General features: G+C 42.8%; 1 protein-coding gene and 1 long non-coding RNA gene across 2 annotated transcripts; one reads left to right on the top strand and one right to left on the bottom strand.

Annotated features, from left to right (window-relative positions):
• Positions 1 to 9,908, top strand: LOC124010223 (epidermal retinol dehydrogenase 2-like). Its single transcript, XM_046322659.1, has 7 exons — positions 1 to 277; positions 686 to 1,017; positions 1,566 to 1,697; positions 1,994 to 2,093; positions 2,723 to 2,867; positions 3,246 to 3,371; positions 8,761 to 9,908. The coding sequence occupies exons 2-7, from the start codon at positions 697 to 699 to the stop codon at positions 8,855 to 8,857; spliced, it is 921 nt and encodes a 306-aa protein (XP_046178615.1). The 5' UTR covers positions 1 to 277; positions 686 to 696; the 3' UTR covers positions 8,858 to 9,908.
• LOC124010224 lies at positions 4,774 to 24,804 on the bottom strand. Its single transcript, XR_006834391.1, has 3 exons — positions 24,689 to 24,804; positions 5,338 to 5,443; positions 4,774 to 5,054 (listed from the first exon to the last, which is right to left on the bottom strand). It is a non-coding gene; the product is annotated as an uncharacterized LOC124010224 (long non-coding RNA).
• Positions 24,805 to 26,522: the final 1,718 nt, after the last annotated feature.

Here is a 26,522-nt window from a genome sequence, read left to right as displayed (position 1 = left end):
CACAAATCAATGTAACAGGACAAGCCTCTGTGATTTGCAGAAGGGTTAAGTAGGAGGAACCATGCTGAAATTGCAGATAAACCCAATTGAAGAGCTCGTCACTCTAAATGAAAATATAAGTAGAGAAAATTCTGTTTCACTGCGTGTCTTTTTTGTTGTTGTTATTATTGTGCGCCTTGACACGAAGTTCAAAGGTCGGTTAAAGACTCCCCCCAGTGCTGAAAGGAGGCGATAGTTGTTACAAAATATTTAAGGTTGAAGCTGATGTTCTATTGAGGTAAGTTTGCGTCGGTTACAATTTTATACGTTTATGAAACACTAAAATTAATTTGACTTTTTAAACTGTTTATTCGTACTGTACTATCATTCGGTGTAGCATGGATGTTTCTTTACATCACCGAATTAAAAATGGTTTGCGTTTGTTGCGTGATTTGAGTAGTCTAGGCTACCTTTAACGCTTTATCGGTTAAAATGTCCTTTTAGATTGTAGTTATAATACATTTGCCAACTTCGAAAGCAGAACACTAAACTGCAATGTTTATGGTAGGCTATAAAACGATCATCTGCAATAATCTATTCGCTAGGCCTATTGTTTATTAGGATATCGACGAATAACCCAGCATGCAACAATTTCACCAATACACAAACAGAAGTGAACTTTAAATTGTGACAACTGTCTTTCCAGGGGCCAACAAAATGAATTTCCTCCTGGAAACCCTTCAGTTGATTGTAATGTCCATTTATTACAACATAGAGGCATTTGTCAGACTGTTCATCCCATTTAAGAAGAAAAATGTCACCGGGGAAATCGTCCTGATCACGGGGGCGGGCAGCGGCATTGGCCGGCTCATGGCAGAAAAGTTTGCCAGCCTGGGTGTCTCTCTGGTTCTGTGGGATGTCAACCAGGAGGGCATGAAGGAGACTGCAAGACTAGTGAAGGCGAAGGGGGCAACTAGGGTACACTACTACCTGTGTGACTGCAGTGACAAGGCTAAAGTCTACAGAGTGGCTGACCAGGTAAACCGCCTGATTCTAATCAACTAGTCTTTAATCAAGACTGTACTTAGTTGAATTGGTGTTGCTGTTTAAAAAAAGAGGGGGAAAGAAACCTGCACTGATACTAGCCCTTGGTGAGTAATTATCACCTTGCCTTGTGGTCTATCAAGCATCCATTAACCTGTAATTGCAGGCTTCGCCTTGTGAGTAACTGTTTCATTATACTACAGTTGAAATGGAGGTTCACCAACCCCTCCTAAAGCGAGGTAGAGTTTCTGTTCAGTAAACGTCCATTGTTGCTGAGGGAAGGGAAAGCCACATGAAAGTCCTTACATGCTATTCAGTAAATGTTTCTCAACTTTTAAAACTGGTTTTAAACTCTGTCACGCATAAGGATCCTTCCCTGTTTAACTTGTTAGTGCAATGTCTCATAAGATCCTCCTCACCACAACAATTGGCTGGCAGGATATAGGAAGCAACAATATGTATCTGTTAATAAAATACAACAAAAAGTGAAGTACTGGGTGTGCTGAATGTTAACAAATGTTTTAAACATGTTTTTTGTTCAGGTCAAGAGAGAGGTGGGGGATGTGAGCATTCTCATAAACAACGCTGGCATCGTCACAGGCAGGAATTTCATGGACGCGCCAGACTCCCTCATTGAGAAAACCATTGAAGTAAACACCATGGCACACTTTTGGGTGAGCTAATGCGCTTACAGCTCACATCTGCTACACTGACATCAACACAACTATCTTGTCGGTTTTCCCTCCCTTGCTGTCTTTATCAATGCAGGCATTTAAATGAGAAGGTATTATCCTAAATCAGCCTATACATTTGTTAGAGCATTCACATTTTTACCTCATTGTAGGCCTATGTCCTTTGTAGTAGCAGTTCCACCCACATCCCCTCAAATTAACACAGATCTGTATCAAACTGACAATCATATTTCATTGTACAAGTTCTCCCCCTGATTTGATTTTTCTTTTTTCTCTAGACTTATAAAGCCTTCCTCCCAGCGATGACTGCCAACAACCATGGTCATCTGGTCAGTGTTGCTAGCACAGCGGGTCTGATTGGTGTCAATGGACTAGCAGGTAAATCTTCCACTAGGCATGTATGTGTGCATGACTTACTCCAATGTTCCTCAATACTGGTCCTGGAGAGCAACGGTGTGTAGGCTTTTGTTCCAGTCAGCACCAAGACACCTGAAAGCTAATCATTGTTTAATGACTGGATAAATCAGGTGTGTTGGGGGGGGGTCAATAACAATAACCTACACACCCCTTAACCATAGTGCAGAATATTGCCTTTGTCTTAAACTCTGGGTAGAACATAATGCAATCAAGAGACTTACCGTAGAGCTGAACGATAGAGATGTTATCAATTGACCTTGAATGGGTGACAATGTCATTTTTAACTTGTTCATATACTGTAGCTGAAGGGTCTTTTCCATAGACTGACTTGGTTACAGAAAATGGTTCAAGGACAGTGCAATTTAGTTGACATTATCTTGATGTGGAGACTTGTTTTATATATCCTCTATGTTGTAGTGTTTTACTTCTATTTCTCTATTTTCTTTATCTGATTGTTGGGAAGGGCCTGTAAGTAAGCATTTCACTGTTAGTCCACACCTGTTTACGAATCATGTGACGAATTCAATTTGATTTGAGACCTTTGTTTATCCTGCTCTACTGTATGCCAACATGTGTTTCTCTCCTGAAAGATTACTGTGCCAGCAAGTTTGCTGCTATTGGCTTTGCTGAGTCTGTGGCTCTGGAGCTGCTGGCAACAGGGAAGGATGGTGTCAAGACTACCATTGTGTGTCCACACTTCATGAACACTGGCATGTTCGATGGCTGCAATTCTAAGTAAGTTATCAGCCATAATAGGTGCTATACAGGATATCATTGAAAGTTGTTATTTTATTCCTTATTGTCAAAATAAACACACTATGAAGGCCAAGGGTCACATTGCATATGTATATACACTTTTCAATTGTGGACTGATAGTGGTTTATATTATGAGGTAGTGAACTTTAAAAAAATGTATATTAATTTTATTTAACTAGGCAAGTCAGTTAAGAACATTTCATATTTACAGTGATGGCTTACAGTTTAACTGCCTTGTTCAGGGGCAGCACGACAGATTTGTACCTTGTCAGCTTGGGTATTTCGATCCAGCGACCTTTCGGTTACTGGCCCAATGTTCTAACCACTAGGCTACCTGCCACCTTATTGACTCCACAGGTGGCCTCTCTTGGTGCCTGTCCTGGATCCAGACTATGTAGCAAAGAAGATCATTGAGGCCATTTTAACTGACCAGGTCTACCTTCTGCTCCCAAAGAGCATGTATATTCTCATGGGCATGAAGAAGTGAGTATCCATTCATGTTCTTACTCTTCTTTTCTTTATGGAAATAACATGCTAGTTTTTGCTATTTGTCGCATGGAGTGATCTGCTGCCCAGACACACAACGCATTGTCACCTCATTTCAACACTCAGAAATGGTTACAGTACATGTTCAAACTGCACAGTATAGTCATACCCACTGGTGACAACCTCCGTTTCCTCTACTATTGCTAAGGTAGGTTGCCCTCAGTCTAGTTCTCTAGCCTGCCTCCCCACCTAAAGTAGATTCAAGTATTTCAATGGTTAATATCTTCCCTAGATGTTACATTGCATCCTTTGCGGCTTGGCTCTACTGTTTCTGGCCCAAACTAGACTGTTAGTATGGGTCTTTAATGTTTTCTTAGGACAGGCCAGGGATAGCCAAAGAGTGAGGTGGTCAGATTACAATAGACTATGTATGGGAGGGATTTTAAAGGTCCAATGCAGCAGTTATCTCTTGTCGAAGGGCAATTTCTCAAGCAAGAAATTTGGTAGGGCTGTCTGGGAGTGGGTCAGTTAGCAATGAGCAATCGGGAGGCCGGCGTCCCTCCAGAGTGGTCGCGTGCTGTTCAACAGCTTTTTTGCTCATCTCTTCATTCACAGGGCACCCGTGATATGCCTTTCACTTTCTGTTTTCCTTACGCAGCCCACTCGCCCTTCTCCCGACCGGCGACAGTAAAGCTGCCAGTCGGAGGCAAGATACTTATTTTTAAATATTTCAAGCCTGCGGCATGCCTACTCCCTTTCGCCACTTTTATGATTTAAAATGCATTGGATGCCATGTCCACTTGAAGAAAAGGTTTGATTTCCTAGAAGTAAGGAGGCCTGTACTGGTTCCCTGGATCAACAGGGGACAAATACATTTAGTGAAATCAAATGTTATTTTTTGACAGGCTTCTCACAATGATATGGCAACAACATTTACATAGTGAAGGAATTAAATAAACATTTTAAATATACTGAAAATAAGACTACATTAAATCAAGTACAAAAGAAACCTGTAGACCAAAGAAAATGGGATGAAACTAAAATGGCTGATGGGCATATAGCAAGGACATTGTTTGCCCATGTGCTGAATAACTACACTGCGTTCGCAGCATAGAATTATAATGAAAGTATATCTGCATAGTGCAGTTGTGACATTGCATTGGTCCAGTAGACTAAAGTGATTGTGTACAGAATATAAATAAATGGTGGGGGTGGTAGGGTGTAGAAGTCTTGGATCAGACTTAGGGTAAGGCTGGCTTTGGGATAGGTGGGCTGAGACTTAATGCTGACCCTCATTGTAGCCGCTCCCTTTCCCCGATGCGCCGTCTTCACGATCGGAGGCCCCTTTCAGGTAACGGGTGACCTGAATCTGGACCCCCCCCCCCCTATCCGTGGCATCCCAGGTTGCAGGATTCTTACGAATGGTTCCTGTACACATAGAACATTGAGTTACATTTGAATTGCACAAGGTCTTACACAATTAAAAACCAAGGTACTTTAACACTTTTTTTTTGTATCAAAACTTTAAAGAATTAATCTTTAGAAACAAGTAATTGAAACATTCCTTATCCCCTGCACCAGTCCAAGTTGTGGCGATGTCAAGCCGGTTTGACAGGATGCAAGGTAGCGTCTGCCACACTGACTTCAGGTCCTTGGCACCCTTACAACCAGACACCTAAGCTACAAATGTAAAAGTATTAGGAATTACACACTTAACATATTTCCCTCCCCAACCTCCTATATTTTATTTTCATTTATTGTGAAAGTCTGAAAAGACAGATGTCAGATTTCCAATAAGAATTTAAATTTAATATAAATGCCTCTTGTTAAAGTTCTGAGCGGAGGAATTTTGAACATGATGTCACGTCAGGATACAATGCTCGCAACAACTGGGTCAAAGTTGACTGTCTCTTGGTCTTTCCTGGAAAAAGCAATAGCTACATACAATTCTGAGCACACCTACAAGTCTGTCCTGGAGCTTGGTGTCCTGGCTCAGCCTGATCTCAGCAAACCAGGCCTTGCTGGTCCCCCATCTGGAGATTGAGATCATCTCTAACTGACCGATTGGCCTGTTGATAGATAACAAGGTATTCATCCTGTTATCCATCTCAAGTTTCCGATACCACCCGGACTTATTGGGAGAAAATAAGCAGTTAATCACTGTCACACACCTGAAAATCAAATTGTATTTGGCACATGCTCCGAATACAACATGTATACCGCGAAGTGCTTACTTACAAGCCCTTAACCAATGCAATGCAGTTCAAGAAAGAGTTAATAAAATATTTACTAAATAAACACAAAATAAAAACAAGGCTATATACAGGGGGTACTGGTACAGTCGATGTGCGGGGGTACAGGTCAGTCAAGGTAATTTGTATGTGTAGGTAGGGTTAAAGTAACTAGGCATAGATAATAAAACTGCGAGTAGCAGCATTGTAAAAAATGCAAATAGTCCTGGTGGCAATTTGATTAATTGTTCAGCAGTCTTATGGCTAGGGGGAAGAAACTGTTAAGGAGCCTTTTGGACCTAGACTTGGCACTCCGGTACTGCTTGTTGTGCGGTAGCAGAGAGAACAGTATAACTTGGGTGACTGGAGTCTTTGACAATGTCAAAGATGATGTATGTACGGCCCAGTGATGTACTATCCTCTGTAGCACCTTATGGTCGGGTGCCGAGCAGTTGCCATACCAGGCGGTGACGCAAACGATCAGGATGCTCTCTGGTGCAGCTGTAAAACCTTTTGAACCCATGCCAAATCTTTTCAGTCTCCTGGGGGGTAAAGATGTGGATGTGCCCTATTCACGACTGTCTTGGTGTGTTTGGACCATGATAGTTTGTTGGTGATGTGGACACCAAGGAATGTCAAGCGCTCAACCTGCTCCACTACAGCCCTGTCGATGAGAATGGGGGCGTGCTCTGTCTTGCTCACGTTGAGGGTGAGGTTGTTGTCCTGGCACCACACTGCGGAGGTGTTTCGTCCCAAGATTCTTGGCTTAGTGATGCGCTTTGGGCACTGTGGTGTTGAACGCTGAGCTGTAGTCAATAAACAGTATTCTCACAGCTGTTCCTTTTGTCCACCTGGGAAAGGGCAGTGTGGAGTGCGATTGAGATTGCGTCATCTATTGGGGCGGTATGCGAATTGGAGTGGGTCTAGGGTTTCTGGGATGAAGGTGTTGTGAGCCATAACCAGCCTTTTTAAAGCACCTCATGGCTACTGATGTGGGTCCTGTCCTACTGGGCAGTAGTCATTTAGACAGGTTACCTTTGCTTTCTTGGGCACAGGGACTATGGTGGTCTCCTTGAAACATGTAGGTATTATAGACTTGGTCAGGGAGAGGTTGAAAATCTCAGTGAAGACACTTGCAAGTTGGTTTCCACATGCTGAATACACATCCTGGTAATCAGTCTGGCCCCGCGGTCTTGTGAATGTTGACCTGTTTAAATGTCTTGACCATATTGGCTATTGACAGCACAATCAGTCTGGAACATCTGGTGCTCGCATGCATGAGTCAATGAGCAACACTGTTTAAAGTTGTTTAGGGTGTGTCATCTCTTTAACAAAGCAACAAACGGGAGGTTAAAAAAGCACTTGTCCCCCCCCCTTAACTCTGAATGTACTTATAGCTTTATTATTAAGAAAAAAATTACTTTCTATGCCTGTGATGTGGTTGTCCCACCTAGCAATATTAAAATGAATGCACCAACTAAGTCCCTCCTTTTTACTTTTAGATTTGTGTGTATTGTTGTGACTTGTTAGCTCCAACAGTGCAGTAGTATCTATGAACATAAGCATTTCACTACACACGCAATAACATCTACTAAATATGTAGTGTGTGGCTGATTTTTAATAAGTGTATGCTAAATGACTCAAGTGTTGCATAGAGTATATAAAACCAATGAAAAATGTAGGCTATAAACTACATTTATTAGGTGTAGTATCACTTATGTCATCAATTATTTGAATGCATTGTTTCCTCGTGCGGTTGTGTTAAAAATTACAAAAATTGCATATCAAATTTGAATCACATGTAGGTTAAGGTTTTTTTTTTCTTTTTAACCTTTTATTTAACCAGGCAAGTCAGAACAAATTCTTATTTACAATGACTGCCTGGGAACAGTGGGTTAACTGCCTGTTCAGGGGCAGAACGACAGATTTGTACCTTGTCAGCTCGGGAGTTTGAACTTGCAACCTTCTAGTCCAACGCTGTAACCACTAGGCTACTCTGCCGCCCCGCGTTTAATAGATCACCACGAAAACAGCTTGCCGCTTCTGGCTATGGTTAGCTTGAAGGTTGCTGTCCCGAATTAGAGAAATTCCTGGCTATTGTATTTCTAATGAACTCATGGTTTGCCTAGGGATTCCTCTGAGTGGAGGCTAAATGCCAGAGATGCAAATCACATCATTCACGACAAACTCTGCTGGCGGTAGGAATTTATAGCCTTGGGGTTCGCAACAGTGGGAAATAGTGGTGCTTGTCTTTTATGGATGGTCAGAAAGAGAAGGGACATGGATGGTTTTTCACTGCACACAGTTCAACTTAGTTGATCTGGGTTGCCAAGCAGTCCAGACAATGTGATATCATTCACAACACCTTGTCTTTGGATCTCCATAAGTTTGCAAGTACTGGTAACCACCAAGGCTAGTTATGCATTGATGCCAATTACGGCTCAGTCACTGATAAAGCAGCACCTGGCTGAGTGGGCGGCAAGACTCTATTTATCTGGAGACAACACAGATTTATAAAGACCTACACCTGATTTGGACTGCAGCTGAATATAATTATCTGCAACCAATATTCAAATCTACAGCAAAGCCTTTCTGTGTTATGGAAATGTCCTTGTGACGGGTGTGGTAGCGCGACCGCGTTCAGAAATTTTGCCAGGTCCTGGAGATTTGTCTTAATTTGGGACCATTTGCATGGCTACATTTGTTCCTTGAGGCCTTTGAGTGTGAATTGTTGGCTTCATGTTGAATACAACACAATACACCCATGACTAATATAGAAGACATAATCACTCACCACCAATTAGACTGAAGACATGAAATGGCTTCTCTTGTTATTAACATATTTAGTAGTGCAGTTATGGGGTTATTATGCCCTTTGAAATACGTTTTGTCGCTGGACCGGAAGACATTCAAACAGCATTTATTATGCTCTGAATAATTTATTGGATTTCCATCAGTTTTCTGTTTTTAATTAAGATTGAATTTATTCCCACTGTGATTACCAGTTTGTCTAAATGACTTGCTGTAGTTTGTTCTAATGAAGTCATTCTGACTCTTTCAATTCCAGACACTAGTTTGTTCTCATAGGCTATAAGTTGTGTGTTGCAGTGATCGTTGCTAATATTTAGCCTAATTGACTGTTCTCACCTTCACAGGATTTTACCCTTTAAGACTGGGAATCTGCTGGGGATGTACTTGGGAGCGTTCAACTTTATGGATGCCTTCAAAGGACGTGTCAAGAAAGAGGCGTAGTGAAGAGAGCAACCACACATACTAAGTACATTTTGTCTCAGACTCAAAGGTGATTAATACGGCCTATAATGGTTTTTTTCCCCCCTTAAATATTTCATTATTATAGAACTAATTTTAGTGTGACAAAGCCTACGTACTAGTTTACATCGGCAGGCGAGGGATACGTGTAGGCTATATAAGGTAATAAAATACTGCTAAATATGTCACGAATGTATGACCTCAATATGTATTTTCATAGCATCAACACAAGTAGACTTGAGTGTGCTTTTTGGATCGACACACTCAATATGAAATGTTTTCACGAGTTATAGTCACTTCATGAAGTTCACGCTGTGTATGTTAGCTCCTTACACTGACACGGCTCAATAGCAAAATGTGGTTCCTTTTTCACTATCATTCAGTGGATACTGCCCCCCCCCCCCCCCCCCCCCACACACACACACACACACACATAATGCTTCCCTTTTTTGGCCTGAAGCAACATTGGAAGGGTTTGTATTGTCGATGCACTTTTTTTGTGTTTTTCTTTATACACCCATTGTTGGGTATTACGTAATTGTTCACATGGGTGTTGTAGAACATATTGTGCATGTACTAATCTAACAGCCAAGTAGAGAAACTCAGGAAAAAGTGTCATGTAAGGGATCATTATCTGTGTACTGGATTAGTTTGTCTACAGTAGCCATCGAAGATGGTTTACTCTATCGCCAATAGGAATGTTATGGTAAATTATAGTATGTACCAAACAAAAACACTCATTTTCCAAACTGTTATTCTCTTAACTGGATGACCTACCCTTTTTTTTAAATTTACTGACAGATATTTATTTATTGCTTAATCATGTACAATGTTTTACTTTGACATTGAAGATGAGATGACTGCATGACTTAACTCATTTTATTTAAATTTTCTGCCATGTTTACATTTTAATAATCACAATAGCATTGTTTACATGTAACAATGTTGGTATTTGAATAAGTACTTTTAAGAGTAAAGGTACTTATTTAGGTTTGCTCTTGAAAAATAAAGTTACATTTGTCTTATCAGGTTATTTTCCCCTAATGGCTCCCATGCTTCTAGAATCACTAACATGGTCCGAATGTGCTTAATTATTGAATGCGTGATCATAGCCCCATCTTGTGGAGAAAGAACCAGTTCTACTGTGTCAAACCACGTTTCCATCAAATAATTTCGTGCGGATGAAGTATGCTACTTGACGCATGAAAATATTCACAACCGGGCTGATGTAAAATAATTTTATAATCGCCGATAGACCATTTGTTCGTTCGACATGGTAGGACCGTTTTGAGTCGGTAAAACTATTTATGCGAGAAATGGCGGTGGAAATGCCTTTATGCGCAGATATTGATATAATAACCATCCTATCGAAGGAAATTTGGGACTCGCGCCACGATATGTTGTGGTCCTCCCACTACGACTAAGGAAAGCATGCAGTTTAGGCTACAGATTAAATACATTTTGAACTTCAAAGGGTGGTGAGCTCAATGCTACTTTCCAATAAATATCGAGAGTGGCTGCTGTTTGACAAATACAGCTAATCTCGCTTCTATCCAAAATGTCACATAAATAGTCTACCCGCACAGTATCTGCGAGCGGTTGGATTGAGCGCATCTGCCAAGACCAGAGTGGACACATTTGCTATATAACGTAACAGTTTCTGTGACAACAATCTGTTAAAAATCCAATGGAAAACCATGTAACTTGTACTTTTCATTCGGTACATGGGGAATTTAAAGGCAAAATCAATTGTGCACTACGTCATCACGCACAGCCTTCTATCATAAAATATATTTGATGGAAAACTCTCGGGAAAATCCCTGTTTTATGCAGATTTGAGAATATTCCCATTAAACTGTCGCAAATTGGATGTACACCTAGCTAATGACTTGCCTGGCTAAAGCGACTATAGGCAACAACAAAACAAAAATACGACACGTGTAATGGATATAGCGGAGATCAACATTTTTATCCGTTCAAGGGTGGATTTGTGTTTTGTCTAACTTCATTATGGAAACTTTTTTTTTTTGAATAAATTGTTTGCTGAATACCTTTGTCATCACGTAACTGTAAACTCCACAAACGGATATGTTGGGAGGGCATAGGCTGTCGCCAATTTATTAATGCGTAACGGAAACACTTCAAGCACTACATTTTTATTAGCCACTGTAGTTGTTTGTTTGTGATGTCATTACGTCCAGCTGTTTATCGACGCAACGAAGCCAGGTAAATTGGAAGCTTGTGTAGTGGGGGTATGCAAACAAAAAGGGGGTGATTCATTGATCTACGGGACTTTAATGGGGACCAGCCAACCTTTTGATACAGGATGCAGTGGTAAAACTGTCACTAGTGAGAAAAATAATGGCTATGGTAGCTGCAGCTAAAGGTTTAAGAGTAGTGGCTGCTGCAATCTGGTAAATGGTTTCACCATAATCAAGATCTGTCAGGAAAGTCGACTATGCAATCGTCCTGCTATTTAGGGAGAGGCAAGATTTATTTCTAAAAAATAATCCCACTTTAAATCTTAGTTTTTTAAACTACACTATATATACCAAAGTATGTGGACACCCCTTGAAATGAGTGGATTTGGCTATTTCAGACACACCCGTTGCTGACAGATGTATAAAATCGAGCACACAGCCATGCAATCTCCATAGACAAACATTGGCAGTAGAATGGCCTTACTGAAGAGCTCAGTGACATTCAATGTGGCACCGTCATAGGTTGCCACCTTTCCGACAAGTTAGTTCGTCAAATTTCTGCCCAGCTAGAGCTGCCCCGGTCAACTGTAAGTGCCGTTATTGTGAAATGGAAACATCTAGGAGCAACATTAGCTTAGCTGCAAAGTGGTAGGCTACACAAGCACACAGAACGCGACCATCGAGTGCTGAAACTCGTAGTGCATACAAATCTTCTGTCCACAGTTGCAACACTCACTACTGAGTTCCACACTGCCTCTGGAAAAAAAACATCAGCACAAGAACTGTTTGTCGGGAGTTTCATGAAATAGGTTTCCATGGCCGAGCAGCTGCACACAAACCTAAGGTCGCAATGCCAAGCGTCGGCTGGAGTGGTGTAAAGCTCGCCGCCATTGGACTCTGGAGCAGTGGAAACGTGTTCTCTGGAGTGATGAATCACGCTTCACCATCTGGCAGTCCGATGGATGAATCTCTGTTTGGCGGATGCCAGGAGAACACTACCTGCCCCAAAGCATAGTGCCAGCTAAAGTTTGGTGGAGGAGGAATCATGGTCTGGGGCTGTTTTTCATGGTTTGGGCTAGGCCCCTTAGATCCAGTGAATGGAAATCTTAATGCATACAATTACATTCTAGACGATTCTGTGCTTCCAACTTTGTGGCAACAGTTTGGGCAAGGCCCTTTCCTGTTTCAGCACGACAAAGCCCCCGTGCACAAAGCGAGGTCCATACAGAAATAGCTTGTTGAGATCAGTGTGGATGAACTTGACTGGCCTGCACAGAGCCCTGACCTCAACTCCATCAAACACCTTTGGGATGAATTGGAACGTAGACCGCAAGCCAGGCCTTATCGCCCAACAGCAGTGCCGACCTCACTAATGCTCTTGTGGCTGAATGGAAGCAAGTCCCTATAGCAATGTTCCAACATCTGGTGGAAAGCCTTCCCAAAAGGGTGGAGGCAGCAAAGGGGAGACCAATTCCATGATTTTGGAATGAAATGTTCGACGAGCAGATGTCCACATACTTTTGGTAATGTAGTGTAGCTCATCCGTATGTTTTAAGTCTTAGTCAATGCAGATGCCCAAATATGTGTAGCCGGGAACCCGATCAATGGGAGAACCATCCAATGAATAAATATGTAGTCCATCTGAAACATTCTTGCAAGAAGAACAATATGTATTTAGTCTTGCTCGCTTTAAGTACACGTTTTAATCGAAGGCCTTGGCAACATAGCTACTGTATGCATATCGCTCGAGTCATGGCTAACTGCACACATGGAGTGTGTCTGAAAGTGGGCATGTCAACAGAAGTGGGAGGATCAACAGAAGTGGGTGTATGGAAAGCGAATCAACTAATTGGGCAGATTTGTTCCCACTCAGGACTGTTTTGCATGGCTGACTTGGCTTCACGACGAGTTGATTGTTGATAACTGTTGCATTTCAGTTAAGCCTAACCTTTTTCCTAACGTAACCTCATGCTTCTAACCTGCCACATTATTATTTTGACCTGCTATGTAAATGATCTTATCCTGCTATGTTAGTTCTCATAACCTACTATGTAAACATTATGCTGACCAGCTGTGCACCTGGCTACAGTCAATCTAACTAACCAATAACGGAGCACTGATTGTTACACCCATCGCTGTTGGGCCACCCACTGATGTTACACCCATCGCTGTTGATCCACCCACTGATGTTACACCCATCGCTGTTGATCCACCCACTGATGTTACACCCATCGCTGTTGATCCACCCACTGATGTTACACCCATCCCTGTTGATCCACCCACTGATGTTACACCCATCACTGTTGGTCCACCCACTGATGTTACACCCATCGTTGTTGATCCACCCACTGATGTTACACCCATCGCTGTTGATCCACCCACTGATTTTGCAACGCCCACTTTCAGATGCACTCCAAGACATGTTTATAGCAGTGAATGTCATCTATTCATTTACAATGATAGTATTACTAAGTAGAAAACATATCAGCCAGGGAAACGAATTGTTCTCACAAAATGTTTTTTTACTTTTTTTTTTTACAGCTTTTGTGCTACATACGTAATAATATAACTATTTGTTCAGCACTTTGAAATGTACTACGACAAAATTGAGAAAATGGGAAAGGTGGTTTCTGGGTGGAGTGGGAGGATGCGGGTGGGTGGATGGGGACTGACAGGGAGAATGAGTCAGTGTTGTCTTTGTATGCATTTATTTGATTGTGGTTGTACCTGTAACCCCCCCCTCTGAAAAAATAAAATTGACAACACTGAAAAAGATGGTCACAAAAAAATACATTGTGGTCAATGGGAATGTGTCTGGGAACGTGTCTTGTTGGAATGAATTCTGAAAAATATATTTAAACTGTCTGACTGTCTCTGTGCCTGTCTGAGGTTTTCACCAATTTACCCATTGCAGCTGTATCACCAACTTTATTTGCCTTGAACGCGATGTATGGAGTTACACGTCAATGCCCTTGATGCATATAAATGCGTCAAGGGAGAGAGAATGGAGGGAGAGAGAAGAGGGAGTGAGGAGAGGGAGTGAGGTAGGGTTAGAGAGAAAGGGGGAGGGGGCGAAAGAGGAGGGAGGGGAGAGAGAGTCAACAGACATATGGAGGTGGGTGAGAGAGAAATGAGAGGAGGGGGAAGAAGGGGAGAGGTGAAGGAGTAGGGGGGGGGAGAGGAGGGAGGGGAGAGAGATGAGAAGAGGGGCGGGAGGGAAAGAAGGAGGGAGAGAGAGATTATTTGCACATCATTACGACACTTAATATAGACCTAATGTAACATTTGAAATGTCTTTATTCTTTTGGAACTGTTGTGAGTGTAACGTTTACTGTAAAAAAATGTTTTGTTTATTTCACTTTTGTTAATTATCTATTTCACTAGCTTTGGCAATGTAAACACATGTTTCCCATGCCAATATAGCCCTTAAATTGAAATTGAAAATTGATGTTGAATTGAGAGAGTCAACAGATGAGAGAGAGGAGGGAGAGATAGATGAAAGGAGGAGGGGAGGGAGATATAGAAGAATGGGAGAGAGAGAGGAGGGAGAGATAGCTGAAAGGAGGAGAGGAGGGAGATATAGAAGAGTGGGAGAGAGAGAGGAGGGAGAGATAGCTGAAAGGAGGAGGGGAGGGAGATATAGAAGAGTGGGAGAGAGAGAGAGAAGAGGAGGGAGAGGGGGTGAAAGAAGGGGGAGGGAGAGAAAAGAGATGGGGGATAAAGAGGAGGTAGATAATAAGAGAGGGAGGTAACTAGAAGGAGGGAGGGAGAGAGCGAGAAGAGAGACAGAGAGGGGGGGATTAGAGAATAGAGAGAGACGTCTATCGGAGTAATATTTTCCTCTGTTCATCATTTCCCATTGACTGAAATGTATTGACAGAAGTATAAACAATTGGTTGATGCTTATCTTTTGCTATTGACTGCAATGTATTGACATAAGCATCAACCCTGTGACTCTTTTATTTTCCCATTGGCACTGCAAAGCCAGCTGGGAGCATAGCCAGTTGACATAAGAATCATTTGGTTGATGCCGAACTTGCAATAACGTGACAGGATGACGTTTTGAGGTTGAAAATGGATTTGATCTAAATGAGAATAAAAAATGGATACTTAAAATATTGACTGAAAATACTGTACCTTTCCAGTTAATTGAGTTTCCACTACAGTGGTGGGCCTACTGGTGACCCCACACTGTGTACATCCACAGTCTACCATCCATTTCCTCCATCTGTAGTCCAACCAGCATCACTGCTACCACCAGCAGCATCACTACCGATAGAACCAAAGATTGCTACAACAGTGTTTTACTGCACATATGCTACAGTTCCATGTTATTTCGCAAAGGGCCTGCAATCTGATTGGCCTAGAGAGCAGTGTTATTGCAGCAGGGGCACATCTGATTGGAAGGTCCTTGTTGGCTTGCCGGGTGGCTGTCGGGTCTGTGAGCGGGGATGAAAGCGTGGGGAGCAGAGTGCCATGTTTCCAGATGGGTCCACTGATAGCAGCCATTCATGGGGCGGAACAAGGCGGAGAGAGATCCAGGCACGTAGCCCATGTGCCTAATACATTGGTCTATTTTCACCTCTTAATTTCACCTACTGTTCTAACTTGCTGGTGCACGTGTTGCCGATAACCTGTTTTTGAGAAATGTAATCATCAAATATTGTAAGAGTTTTCATTGTCTGCTCATATGCCCCCTTCATTTATCCTACAGTTCTGAATTGGTGTACAGGAAGAACATGGTAAGATCAAACAACCCATTTTCTCAATTTTGTGCAGTACATTTCAAAGTGCTGAACAAATAGTTATATTATTAATGTCTTAAATGAAATTACGGATTGCCTCTGATCCGCTTGTTGTCCTCTTATGCCATAGTTTGTACATCTCAATTGTCAGTAGAAACCACATTTGTTTAAACAAGTCAGCTATGTTTTTTTAAAGGCAGAAATTAGGTTGAATGAACAGCTGGCAGACAAGGCTCTGCTGATAGCCAAGATTTACTTGCTAAAGTCGCCACTGTGTATGCCCCATATATATAGCATTCTGTTGGTGGCAAAAATTGTATATAATAATTTAAATTGAAAACTCTTAAGTGTTGAATCAAATGTCTTTTTTGTACCCGTTCATTAACCCTGTGCCATGAAATCGCTACATCGAAAATCTCTTCCCATTTATTTTGCAACCTGTAAAACGCTGCCGTCAACATTTTTGTCCTCAAATGAAACTAGTATATTGGTCTATTTATGCCAATTTCTTTCAGCTTATTTGTATCTTAAATGTATGGCAGGCGAACAAGTTCCCTCCCTACCTTCTCCCTTTTCCACTTGCCTCCCATTTTTGTGGTAATTCTGAAATCAGTTGTCTGTAAATTTGGATTGATCAGATATTCCTATATATTTCGATAGCTGCATATGTGACATCATGAATAGAAATGGAGGAGTTATATCATTAATAAATATAATACAATTTTCCAACATTTTTTCCATAAATATTTTTTTGATTAATAATCAGTATATTACAGTTTAACCATGACATTTGTTATAATATTTGTTATATCTATTCTGGAGGATAAAACTGAACTTGTAACCAGCTTTGTATGTCTTGTTAAAGGACAATGTTTCATTTGAATTAGTCGGAAATGAAAAGTTGTCATCTGTATAAAGGCAAAAAGGCTATTTTTGAACAAAGGATGAGCCTGTTTTAATAATCTACTGGAGAACCATTTTGGTTTTAAGTATAATTTATGTATGAGTAAAGCTTTTAGTGAGAGGTTTAACGCTTTAATTTTTCATTTTATCCCCCCCCCCAACTCATTCATTATATAAACAGGCACGTTTAATTTGTCTGGTTAAGCGTTAAACATTTTTAAAACGAGTTGTCTGGAGTAGGCAGTGCTATTAGTAAGTAATTCAACTGTGATTGGACCAAAGACTTAATCGATGTGAGTTTTCCAATAGACAAGTATTTACCTCTCCATGGTTGCAGAATCTTATATATTATGACCAACTTTCTATTGAAATTGATTGTGGTAAATTCATGTATATTTTTTGAGATGTGAATACCAATAATGTCTACTTCACAATCCGACCATTTTATTGGCAAACTGCAAGTTAGTGTAAAACACTTTTTTTGCGATCCAACACGTAATATGGTACAATTGTCATAATTAGGTTTTAGTCCAGGTATGCTTGAAAAGTGATCAAGATCTTCAATGAGACTGCGCAGGGATCCAGATTGGTCTGCCTGACCGTGGGACTCTTTCCCTGAATTATAAGGATTTTCTTGTGATCATAACAAAACTACGTATTTTGCTCAAATGTTGTTTGAAAATATGAACCTGGCTGAGAATAGAACATTCAGCTTTCTGCCTGAAGGTGGCGCTGTTTGCCGCAAATTTCGGGATTATTTTGTGACCAGAACAAAACTATTTATTTTACTGAACTGGAGATTTAAATAAATTGTGTTTCTTTAAAAATATGGTCTGGCTGACATGGACTGTTTCCTCATCTTATTCTCCTTGTGGTTATCTACCAGGTAACAAGAAGTGAAAACTGTACAAGGACTGAAGCAACAGACTCCTTGTTCAACTAGAGATTGAAATAAATGGCTTTTCTTTGAAAAGATGGGCCTGGCTGACAAAAAAATGTATTAAGGAGAAAGGATCCAAAGACACAGAAGCTGATTATCCTTTTGCACATCTCTTTATTTACAATGCTGTCTGCCATGGTTAACACAAATGCAGGAGATTAAATGCTACCTGAATTGACAAAAAAAAAACACAAGTAGGCCAACAGTATAACAGCAAGGTCAAACAGGTGTGTGTCCACAGCAACACTTGATTATTCTCAACCCCCAGTGTATGTGGTGTACTATGGTCTTCACATTTCCCCCCGGGCCCAAAAGGAAGAACCCGGTGGTGGTATAGCTCTCCCGGGGGGTGTGTGTGTGTGTGTGTGTGTGTGTGTGTGTGTGTGTGTGTGTGTGTGTGTGTGTGTGTGTGTGTGTGTGTGTGTGTGTGTGTGTGTGTGTGTGTGTGTGTGTGTGTGTGTGTGTGTGGGGGGGGGGTTGCTGACGTATCTTGCCTTCTCCAAGTGGTCGATCAGTTCATCCACCCGGGGGATGGGGTAGGCGTAGAATTTACTGACCTCGTTCAGGCCCCGGAAGTCATTGCAGAAGCGGACGGTTCCGAGGTCTTCCCCCATGGCAACTTCGACAGAGGGCGGGTTCTGCTGTGGCCGGGTTCACATTATGCCCAGCGCCTCTCGTGCGTGCCACTTCTTCAGTAAATTCACTTTTCTCCGCCATGGTTGACAAACCTTATAATTGACATCGCCTACCCGCTCAGCGATGTCGTGGGGCCCATGTCAAGTAGCCAGGAATTTGCTCTCCTTTGTGGGGATCAGCACCAAGACCTTCTCACCCGGGTGAAACTCTCGTGGTTATGCGCCCCGGTTGTATACGCGCTCCTGGGCATGTTGTGCCTGAGACATGTGCTCCCTCACCACTGGTCAAATCGCGGTCATCCTCTCCCTCATCTCCTCCACGTCTTCCACCATGCTGCAAAGGGGGTGGAAGACCTCCTTGGCTAGGTCCAGCAGTCTGCAGGACCGACGGCCATACAGGAGCTCAAAGGGGGAGAACCTAGTGGGTGCTTGGGGTACCTCGTGCACCAGGGTACCCCCAGGGGCCCCCCACCAGTAGTCCTCTATGGCGCACTTGACTCCGGGTCAATGGAACCGATTCCCGATCCGCTCCCCGTTTTTCTCCATCCCCAGGCGTTTCCCCATGCAGGTGGGTGCGGGTGGGTTTCCCCATTGTGCTTTACTACCTGATACAATAAATTATGCTTGATGGCGAAGTGGGGTTAGCGCCACTCACGTACCCCAGGTAACAGTAAGCCATCCACCGCAATCACCTATCCCCTCTGGTTCTGGAGGTTGGGGTGTTCTAACTGGGCCATCCCGAACTGGCCCGTGAGGATTCCCATGTCGGGAGGTCCGTCTGGGGCCTCCACCTCCATAAAGGGGAGCCTGAGGTCTTCTTCGAACAATGGCTTGCTTCTCAGAGTGGGGTCGCCTCCCTCCTCCGGGTACGACTCGGGCCTAGTGGACACCTCTCGCGGCAGGGCGTGGTTTGCACAGGCGACTGTCCTTGTTCCTCTCCTTCCTACCTCGAGTGCGCACCTCCCCCGGTCCCTCCTCCACAGTGCCTGGAAGAGGGGGCAATCTCTACTGAGGAGAATAGGCACAGGCAGGTTAGGAACAGCCCCCACACGCATCTGGCATTCCCCCCTTGGAGTGGTTATCCTCACCGGCACGGTTGCGTCCCTCTTTGTGTCCCCGTGTACACAGGAAACTGTCATCTCCTCGTCCCCTGATTCATCGTTCCCCTCTTGTGTGAGCCACTGCGGGTGGGCCAGGGTCACCATGCTGGCAGTGGCCAGCAGAGCGCTGGTGTCAACGCCATCGATTTGTACAGGAACCATCGGAGGGGCTGCATCGGTGTGCGCAAAACAGGAGGTGACAACTCACCATCCGGGTTACCCCAGAGCTGGGGGATGCGGAGGGCATGGCTTCCTCTCGGCCGGGCAGCTCCACGCAAGGTGTCCCGGCTCGCCGCACTCATAGCGCTTCAGCCCCTCGCCTCTGTGCTCCCCCCCCCCCCGTGTCCACTCTCCGCCCGGGCCCCTTTCAGCAGCTCCTGGGTCTTCTGGTGATTTTCCCTTCCTCCAGGCTCTGGGGGTTCTGCATGCTCGCCATCTTCATCTTGTATGGCGTGGCCCGAAGATATAGATCCAGGACAACCTTATCGATTATTGAGAGGGACAGTACGTCGGTCAGTAGCCAGCAGCCCTTGGTCAGGAGCACCAGGTTGCTCATTTGAGCACGGGGGGAGAGGGTAGAGACAAAGGTCCAGTCATGGACCAGTTGTGCATGGCGTGCGAGGCGGAATCCATAACGGCTCAGGATCTCACATTTGAGTCCCTCATAATTAGCGGCCTGGTCGGCTTTCAAGTTGAAGTAGGCCTTCTGGACCTTCCCGGAGAGATAGGGGACTAACAGGCTGGCCCACTTGGGCTTGGGCCATCCTCTTGAAGGTCCATGCCATCTTGGGGTGTTGGGTTGAGAGTGCAGAGATTAATACAGAGACGTTCCAGTCAGCAAACACAACTTTACTAGGCAATACAATAAACATGACAATGAAATCATGTAGATTTGGCTTGGTCCTTCTTCCCAGCTTCTGCTCTGTGTCAGTCTCTCTGTTCTCTCCCGCAGTGGGCCACAGTGCTCCTTTTATGTGGCCTTCACGGCTGGTTGGCACTTTCCCCTAATTACCTTTACTTGGAGCCATGCGTGTTGGGGTGCCCAGCCCTTGTACCCCCAGAAGAGGGAGCCAACTTCGCGGCATATACCTCCCCTCTATCACCAACCCCCGGGGTAGACCTCCCGGGATACCACACCATGCTCTCACTAACCCCTAATGTTTTCTCTTTCTCTCATTCCGGATGCCTGAGGCTCTTGGACTGAAATTAGGACACCCTGGCCTTACACCTGGACATGCCTGGCCCAGTCCCACCTTGCCCCCCTCTACCAGCCTGTTGATACCGCCACTGATTCTTTCTCCCACTCAAGTCACTGACCCACTCACCCAGAAACCTGTATTTCATTACTTACCATATGACTTTATGAAAAGTCCATAGGGTCTTGAAGTGTGAGTACTTTCTCTATAGTCATTATAGATATTGGCTGAGCCTGCTGGCCATTAATACTGGTATTGTCCTTATTAAATTGGTGGATAAAGGAAGATTATACTTTCATTTTCAATTAAAACACAATGAAGACATTGTGTCATTGTGACGTTGTGTCATGTTCTGACCATAGTTCTTTTGTTATGTCTTTGTTTTAGTATGGTCAGGGCGTGAGTTGGGTGGGTTGTCGAAGTTCTTTTTTCTATGATTTTGGATTTCTGTGTTTGGCCTGGTATGGTTCTCAATCAGAGGCAGCTGTCAATCGTTGTCCCTGATTGAGAACTATACTTAGGCAGCCTGTTTTCACCCTTGAGTTGTGGGTGATTATTTTCTGTTTCGTATCTATACCAGACAGAACTGTTTCGGTTTCATTTCGTTCTCTTGTTGGTTTTGTATTTTAGTGTTCTGAGTTCTATTAAAGAATATGAACACTTACCACGCTTTGGTCCTCACCTTCTTCCACCACAGACAACTGTTACAGAATGTATTATTTTACACCATCTGTATTTATGTATTACAGAAAATCAAATAAGGATTAGTGCAAACTGGAAGTGTAACTTCTTTCCCCAATGATTTCCTAAGGCTGAGATACTTTATCAGTTATGTTATTCCATGTTATTCCATACCAACGCTAGATGAGGCTTAATGGCAACAACACCACACGCAACTGCAATGCAACTAATTCATCTAATGAGTACAGTGAGGGAAAAAAGTATTTGATCCCCTGCTGATTTTGTACGTTTGCCCACTGACCAGAAAAACGCATGTCAAAAATGTTATAAATTGATTTGCATTTTAATGAGGGAAATGAGTATTTGACCCCCTCTCAATCAGAAAGATTTCTGGCTCCCAGGTGTCTTCTATACAGGTAACGAGCTGAAATCATGAGCACACTCTTAAAGGGAGTGCTCCTAATCTCAGTTTGTTACCTGTATAAAAGACACCTGTCCACAGAAGCAATCAATCAATCAGATTACAAACTCTCCACCATGGCCAAGATCAAAGAGCTCTCCAATGATGTCAGGTACAAGATTGTAGACCTACACAAGGCTGGAATGGGCTACAACACCATCGCCAAGCAGCTTGGTGAGAAGGTGACAACAGTTGATGTGATTATTTGCAATTTGGAAGAAACACAAAAGAACTGTCAATCTCCCTCGGCCTGGGGCTCCATGCAAGATCTCACGTCGTGGAGTTGCAATGATCATGAGAATGGTGAGGAATCAGCCCAGAACTACACGGGGGGATCTTGTCAATGATCTCAAGGCAGCTAGGACCATAGTCACCAAGAAAACAATTGGTAACACACTACGCCGTGAAGGACTGAAATCCTGCAGCGCCTGCAAGGTCCCCCTGCTCAAGAAAGCACATATACATGCCCCTCTGAAGTTTACTAATGAACATCTGAATGATTTAGCAGGCAACTGGGTGAAAGTGTTGTGGTCAGATGAGGCCAAAATGGAGCTCTTTGGCATCAACTCAACTCGTCGTGTTTGGAGGAGGAGGAATGCTGCCTATGACACCAAGAACACCATCCCCACCGTCAAACATGGAGGTGGAAACATTATGCTTTGGGGGGTGTTTTTCTGCTAAGGGGACAGGACAACTTCACTGCATCAAAGGGACGATGGACGGGGCCATGTACCGTCAAATCTTGGGTGAGAACCTCCTTCCCTCAGCCAGGGCATTGACAATGGGTCGTGGATGGGTATTCCAGCATGACAATGACCCAAAACACATGGCCAAGGCAACAAAGGAGTGGCTCAAGAGAAGCACATTAAGGTCCTAGAGTGGCCTAGCCAGTCTCCAGACCTTAATCCCATAGAAAATCTGTGGAGGGAGCTGAAGGTTCGAGTTGCCAAACTTCAGCCTCAAAACCTTACTGACTTGGAGAAGCGCTGCAAAGGGTAGTGGGAAAAAATCCCTCCTGAGATGTGTGCAAACCTGGTGGCCAACTACAAGAAACGTCTGACCTCTGTGATTGCCAACAAGTGTTTTTCCACCAAGTACTAAGTCATGTTTTGCAGAAGGGTCAAATACTTATTTCCCTCATTAAAATGCAAATGAATTTATAAGATTTTTGACATGCGTTTTTCTGGATTTCTTTTTTGTTATTCTGTCTCTCACTGTTAATATAAACCTACCATTCAAATTATAGACTGATCATTTCTTTGTCATTTGGCAAACGTACAAAATCAGGGGATCAAATACTTTTTCCCCCTCACTGTACATGACCGTTCAGTCTGTTGAATATTTCATCAATGAAAATATAGATTTCTTGGCTGAATGAAGGTTTTATTAAACCTCCAAAAGGGACACACATACACAATAAAGGGCATTTATAATATAAAGTAATTCACAGGAAAAGTAATTTACTACATAAATTATAGTCACAGCCTCTCCCCATCGTTTGCTTAACTGGGGTAAGGGGATGGAGAAATGTTTCCAATAGGCAGGGTGGGGCTAATGGCTACATAGAGCCATGACTACATGGAACTCTATTCCACATCAAGTAACTCATGAAAGCAGTAAAATCAGATTAATTTTTTTAAAGACATCTTAAGGAACAGCAGGGACTGTGAAGAGACACACATACAGGCACAGACCCATGCATACACACACATGATAACATACACGTGGATTTTGTGTTGTAGATATGTGGTAGTAGAGTAGTGACCTGAGGGCAAGGTGGGATTGTGTCAGGCCAGGGTGAATGTACTCAGTCATGATCCAAGAGCCTCAGGCCACACCTGTTTGACCTCGCTGTGATTCTGTAGGCCTACTTATGCTACTTTTCAGGGTTAATTCAGGTAGCATTAAAATGTCCAGCGTTTTTTCGTAAGAAAATCTTATTTCAGTTGAGTAATATAAGTAGTTTTGTTCTGGTCACAAAATAATCCAGAAAAGTGTGGTAAACACCGCCACACTCACGCAGAAAACTGAATGTTATATTCTCAGCCAGGCACATATTTCCGAAGAAAACACAATTTAATTAGATCTCTATTTGAGCAAAATACGTAGTTTTGTTGTGATCACAAGAACATCCTAATAATCCAGAAAAATATCCCCACAGTCAGGCAGACATATCTGAACGTTATCTCATAAAGTGAGAAAAATTCAATTCCCTGGCTGATACGGTTTATACTTAGAAATACTTAAACAAGTAAATTAATAGATGATATTCACTGCTATAAACCTGTCTCCAATATAATCGCATCATTTACACAGACCCACCACAGACCTTCGTGTGAAAAGGTGCTCCGTGGTCTGTTTTGTCAACGTGCTGAATGTATTCCAAAGACTTGCTGTAACCAGTAGATCCCAATAATGTAGGTAGCCTGGTAAACGATGCATATTCTCATATGTTCCATTGAGAACTGTGTGGGACTCGTTATTTTACTTATTAAGTGAAAGACGTAATTAACTGCAAATATTTGAGCATTATTAGACTACACAGAACTATTGCGGATCTACTGTAAAACTGAGACGTGTCCCAGTCCAACATGCCTAGCTCGACCCACTGGGCTCTGAAATAAGCGCTCGTTTCGTCGTATTCCACCGGATAGAGTTAGCTCATCACCTGTGAATCTCGTATTTAGAAGCTCATCACCTGTGAATATTCTATTTAGAAATACAAAAATGACCCCCTCCTTTTTTTTATTTGATAAAAAAACAAGTGTAGCCTACCCTTCCCTTATTAATCAAGCCTGTTTAGCAGCATGCATAGGTGCTTATTTTTAACCGGACCATTAGCCAACTAGCCTATGAATAATAAATGGGGGGTTAAATGGTCTACTGAGAGTGTTTGAAATTAATTAGGAGATGTTTGCCCTTGTGCTTTTTCATTATTCACAATTCACATACCTGCATACTTCATTTCGCTTGTTTGAGTTGGCAATCCATCCGTATTTTCAAAGACCGACTAACAAAGACCGACTTTTCAAAGACCGATTTAACCGACTACCAAAGAAGCGAGCTCCTCCAAACTATTCAATCCTCCTGTTGTGCCATATCAACCGCAGATGTTTTTAGAATCTGCCTCGCACATAGCCAACGATACAATTGACCGGAGCCTAGCAGTTTATATAGATGAGCAATGTTAGACCTATATGTAAAGACATTTAGGCCTATACGTGCACACAGTGCCATGGAACGAGATAATCGATTTATGATACACTATATATCGAAAACTATGTAGACACCCCATCAAATGAGTGGATTCCACTATTTCAGCTATACCCATTGCTGACAGGTGTATAATCAAAATCAAATAAAATTGATTTATATAGCCCTTCGTACATCAGCTGATATCTCTAAGTGCTGTACAGAAACCCAGCCTAAAACCCCAAACAGCAAGCATTGCAGGTGTAGAAGCATGGTGGCTAGGAAAAACTCCCTAAAAAGGCCAAAACCTAGGAAGAAACCTAGAGAGGAACCAGGCTATGTGGGGTGGCCAGTCCTCTTTGGCTGTGCCGGGTGGCCCACTGAAGAGATGAGTCTTCAGTAAAGACTTAAAGGTTGAGACCGAGTTTGCGTCTCTGACATGGGTAGGCAGACCATTCCATAAAAATGGAGCTCTATAGGAGAAAGCCCTGTCTCCAGCTGTTTGCTTAGAAATTCTAGGGACAATTAGGAGGCCTGCGTCTTGTGACCGTAGCGTACGTGTAGGTATGTACGGCAGGACCAAATCAGAGAGCTAAGTAGGAGCAAGCCCATTTAATGCTTTGTAGGTTAGCAGTAAAACCTTGAAATCAGCCCTTGCTTTGACAGGAAGCCAGTGTAGGGAGGCTAGCACTGGAGTAATATGATCAAATTTTGGGGGGGTTCTAGTCAGGATTCTAGCAGCCATATTTAGCACTAACTGAAGTTTATTTAGTGCTTTATCCGGGTAGCCGGAAAGTAGAGCATTGCAGTAGTCTAACCCAGAAGTGACAAAAGCATGGATTAATTTTTTTGCATCATTTTTGGACAGAAAGTTTCTGATTTTTGCAATGTTACGTAGATGGAAAAAAGCTGTCCTTGAAATGGTCTTGATATGTTCTTCAAAAGAGAGATCAGGGTCCAGAGTAACGCCGAGGTCCTTCACAGTTTTATTTGAGACGACTGTACAACCATTAAGATTAATTGTCTGATTCAACAGAAGATATCTTTGTTTCTTGGGACCAAGAACAAGCATCTCTGTTTTATCCGAGTTTAAAAGTAGAAAGTTTGCAGCCATCCACTTCCTTATGTCTGAAACACATGCTTCTAGCGAGGGCAATTTTGGGGCTTCACCATGCTTCATTGAAATGTACAGCTGTGTGTCATCCGCATAGCAGTGAAAGTTAACATTATGTTTTCGAATGACATCCCCAAGAGGTAAAATATATAGTGAAAACAATAGTGGTCCTAAAACGGAACCTTGAGGAACACCGCAATTTACAGTTGATTTGTCAGAGGACAAACCATTCACAGAGACAAACTGATATCTTTCCGACAGATAAGATCTAAACCAGGCCAGAACTTGTCCATGTAGACCAATTTGGGTTTCCAATCTCTCCAAAAGAATGTGGTGATCGATGGTATCAAAAGCAGCACTAAGGTCTAGGAGCACGAGGACACAGCCATAAAATCGAGGACACAGCCATGACATCTCCACAAACAAATATTGGCAGTAGAATGACCTTACTGAAGAGATCAGTGACTTTCAACTTGGCAC

The sequence above is a fragment of the Oncorhynchus gorbuscha genome, linkage group LG22 (genome assembly GCF_021184085.1).
Source record: "Oncorhynchus gorbuscha isolate QuinsamMale2020 ecotype Even-year linkage group LG22, OgorEven_v1.0, whole genome shotgun sequence".
Classification (NCBI taxonomy): Eukaryota; Metazoa; Chordata; class Actinopteri; order Salmoniformes; family Salmonidae; genus Oncorhynchus; species Oncorhynchus gorbuscha.
This window is presented reverse-complemented; position numbering and strand designations above follow the sequence as displayed.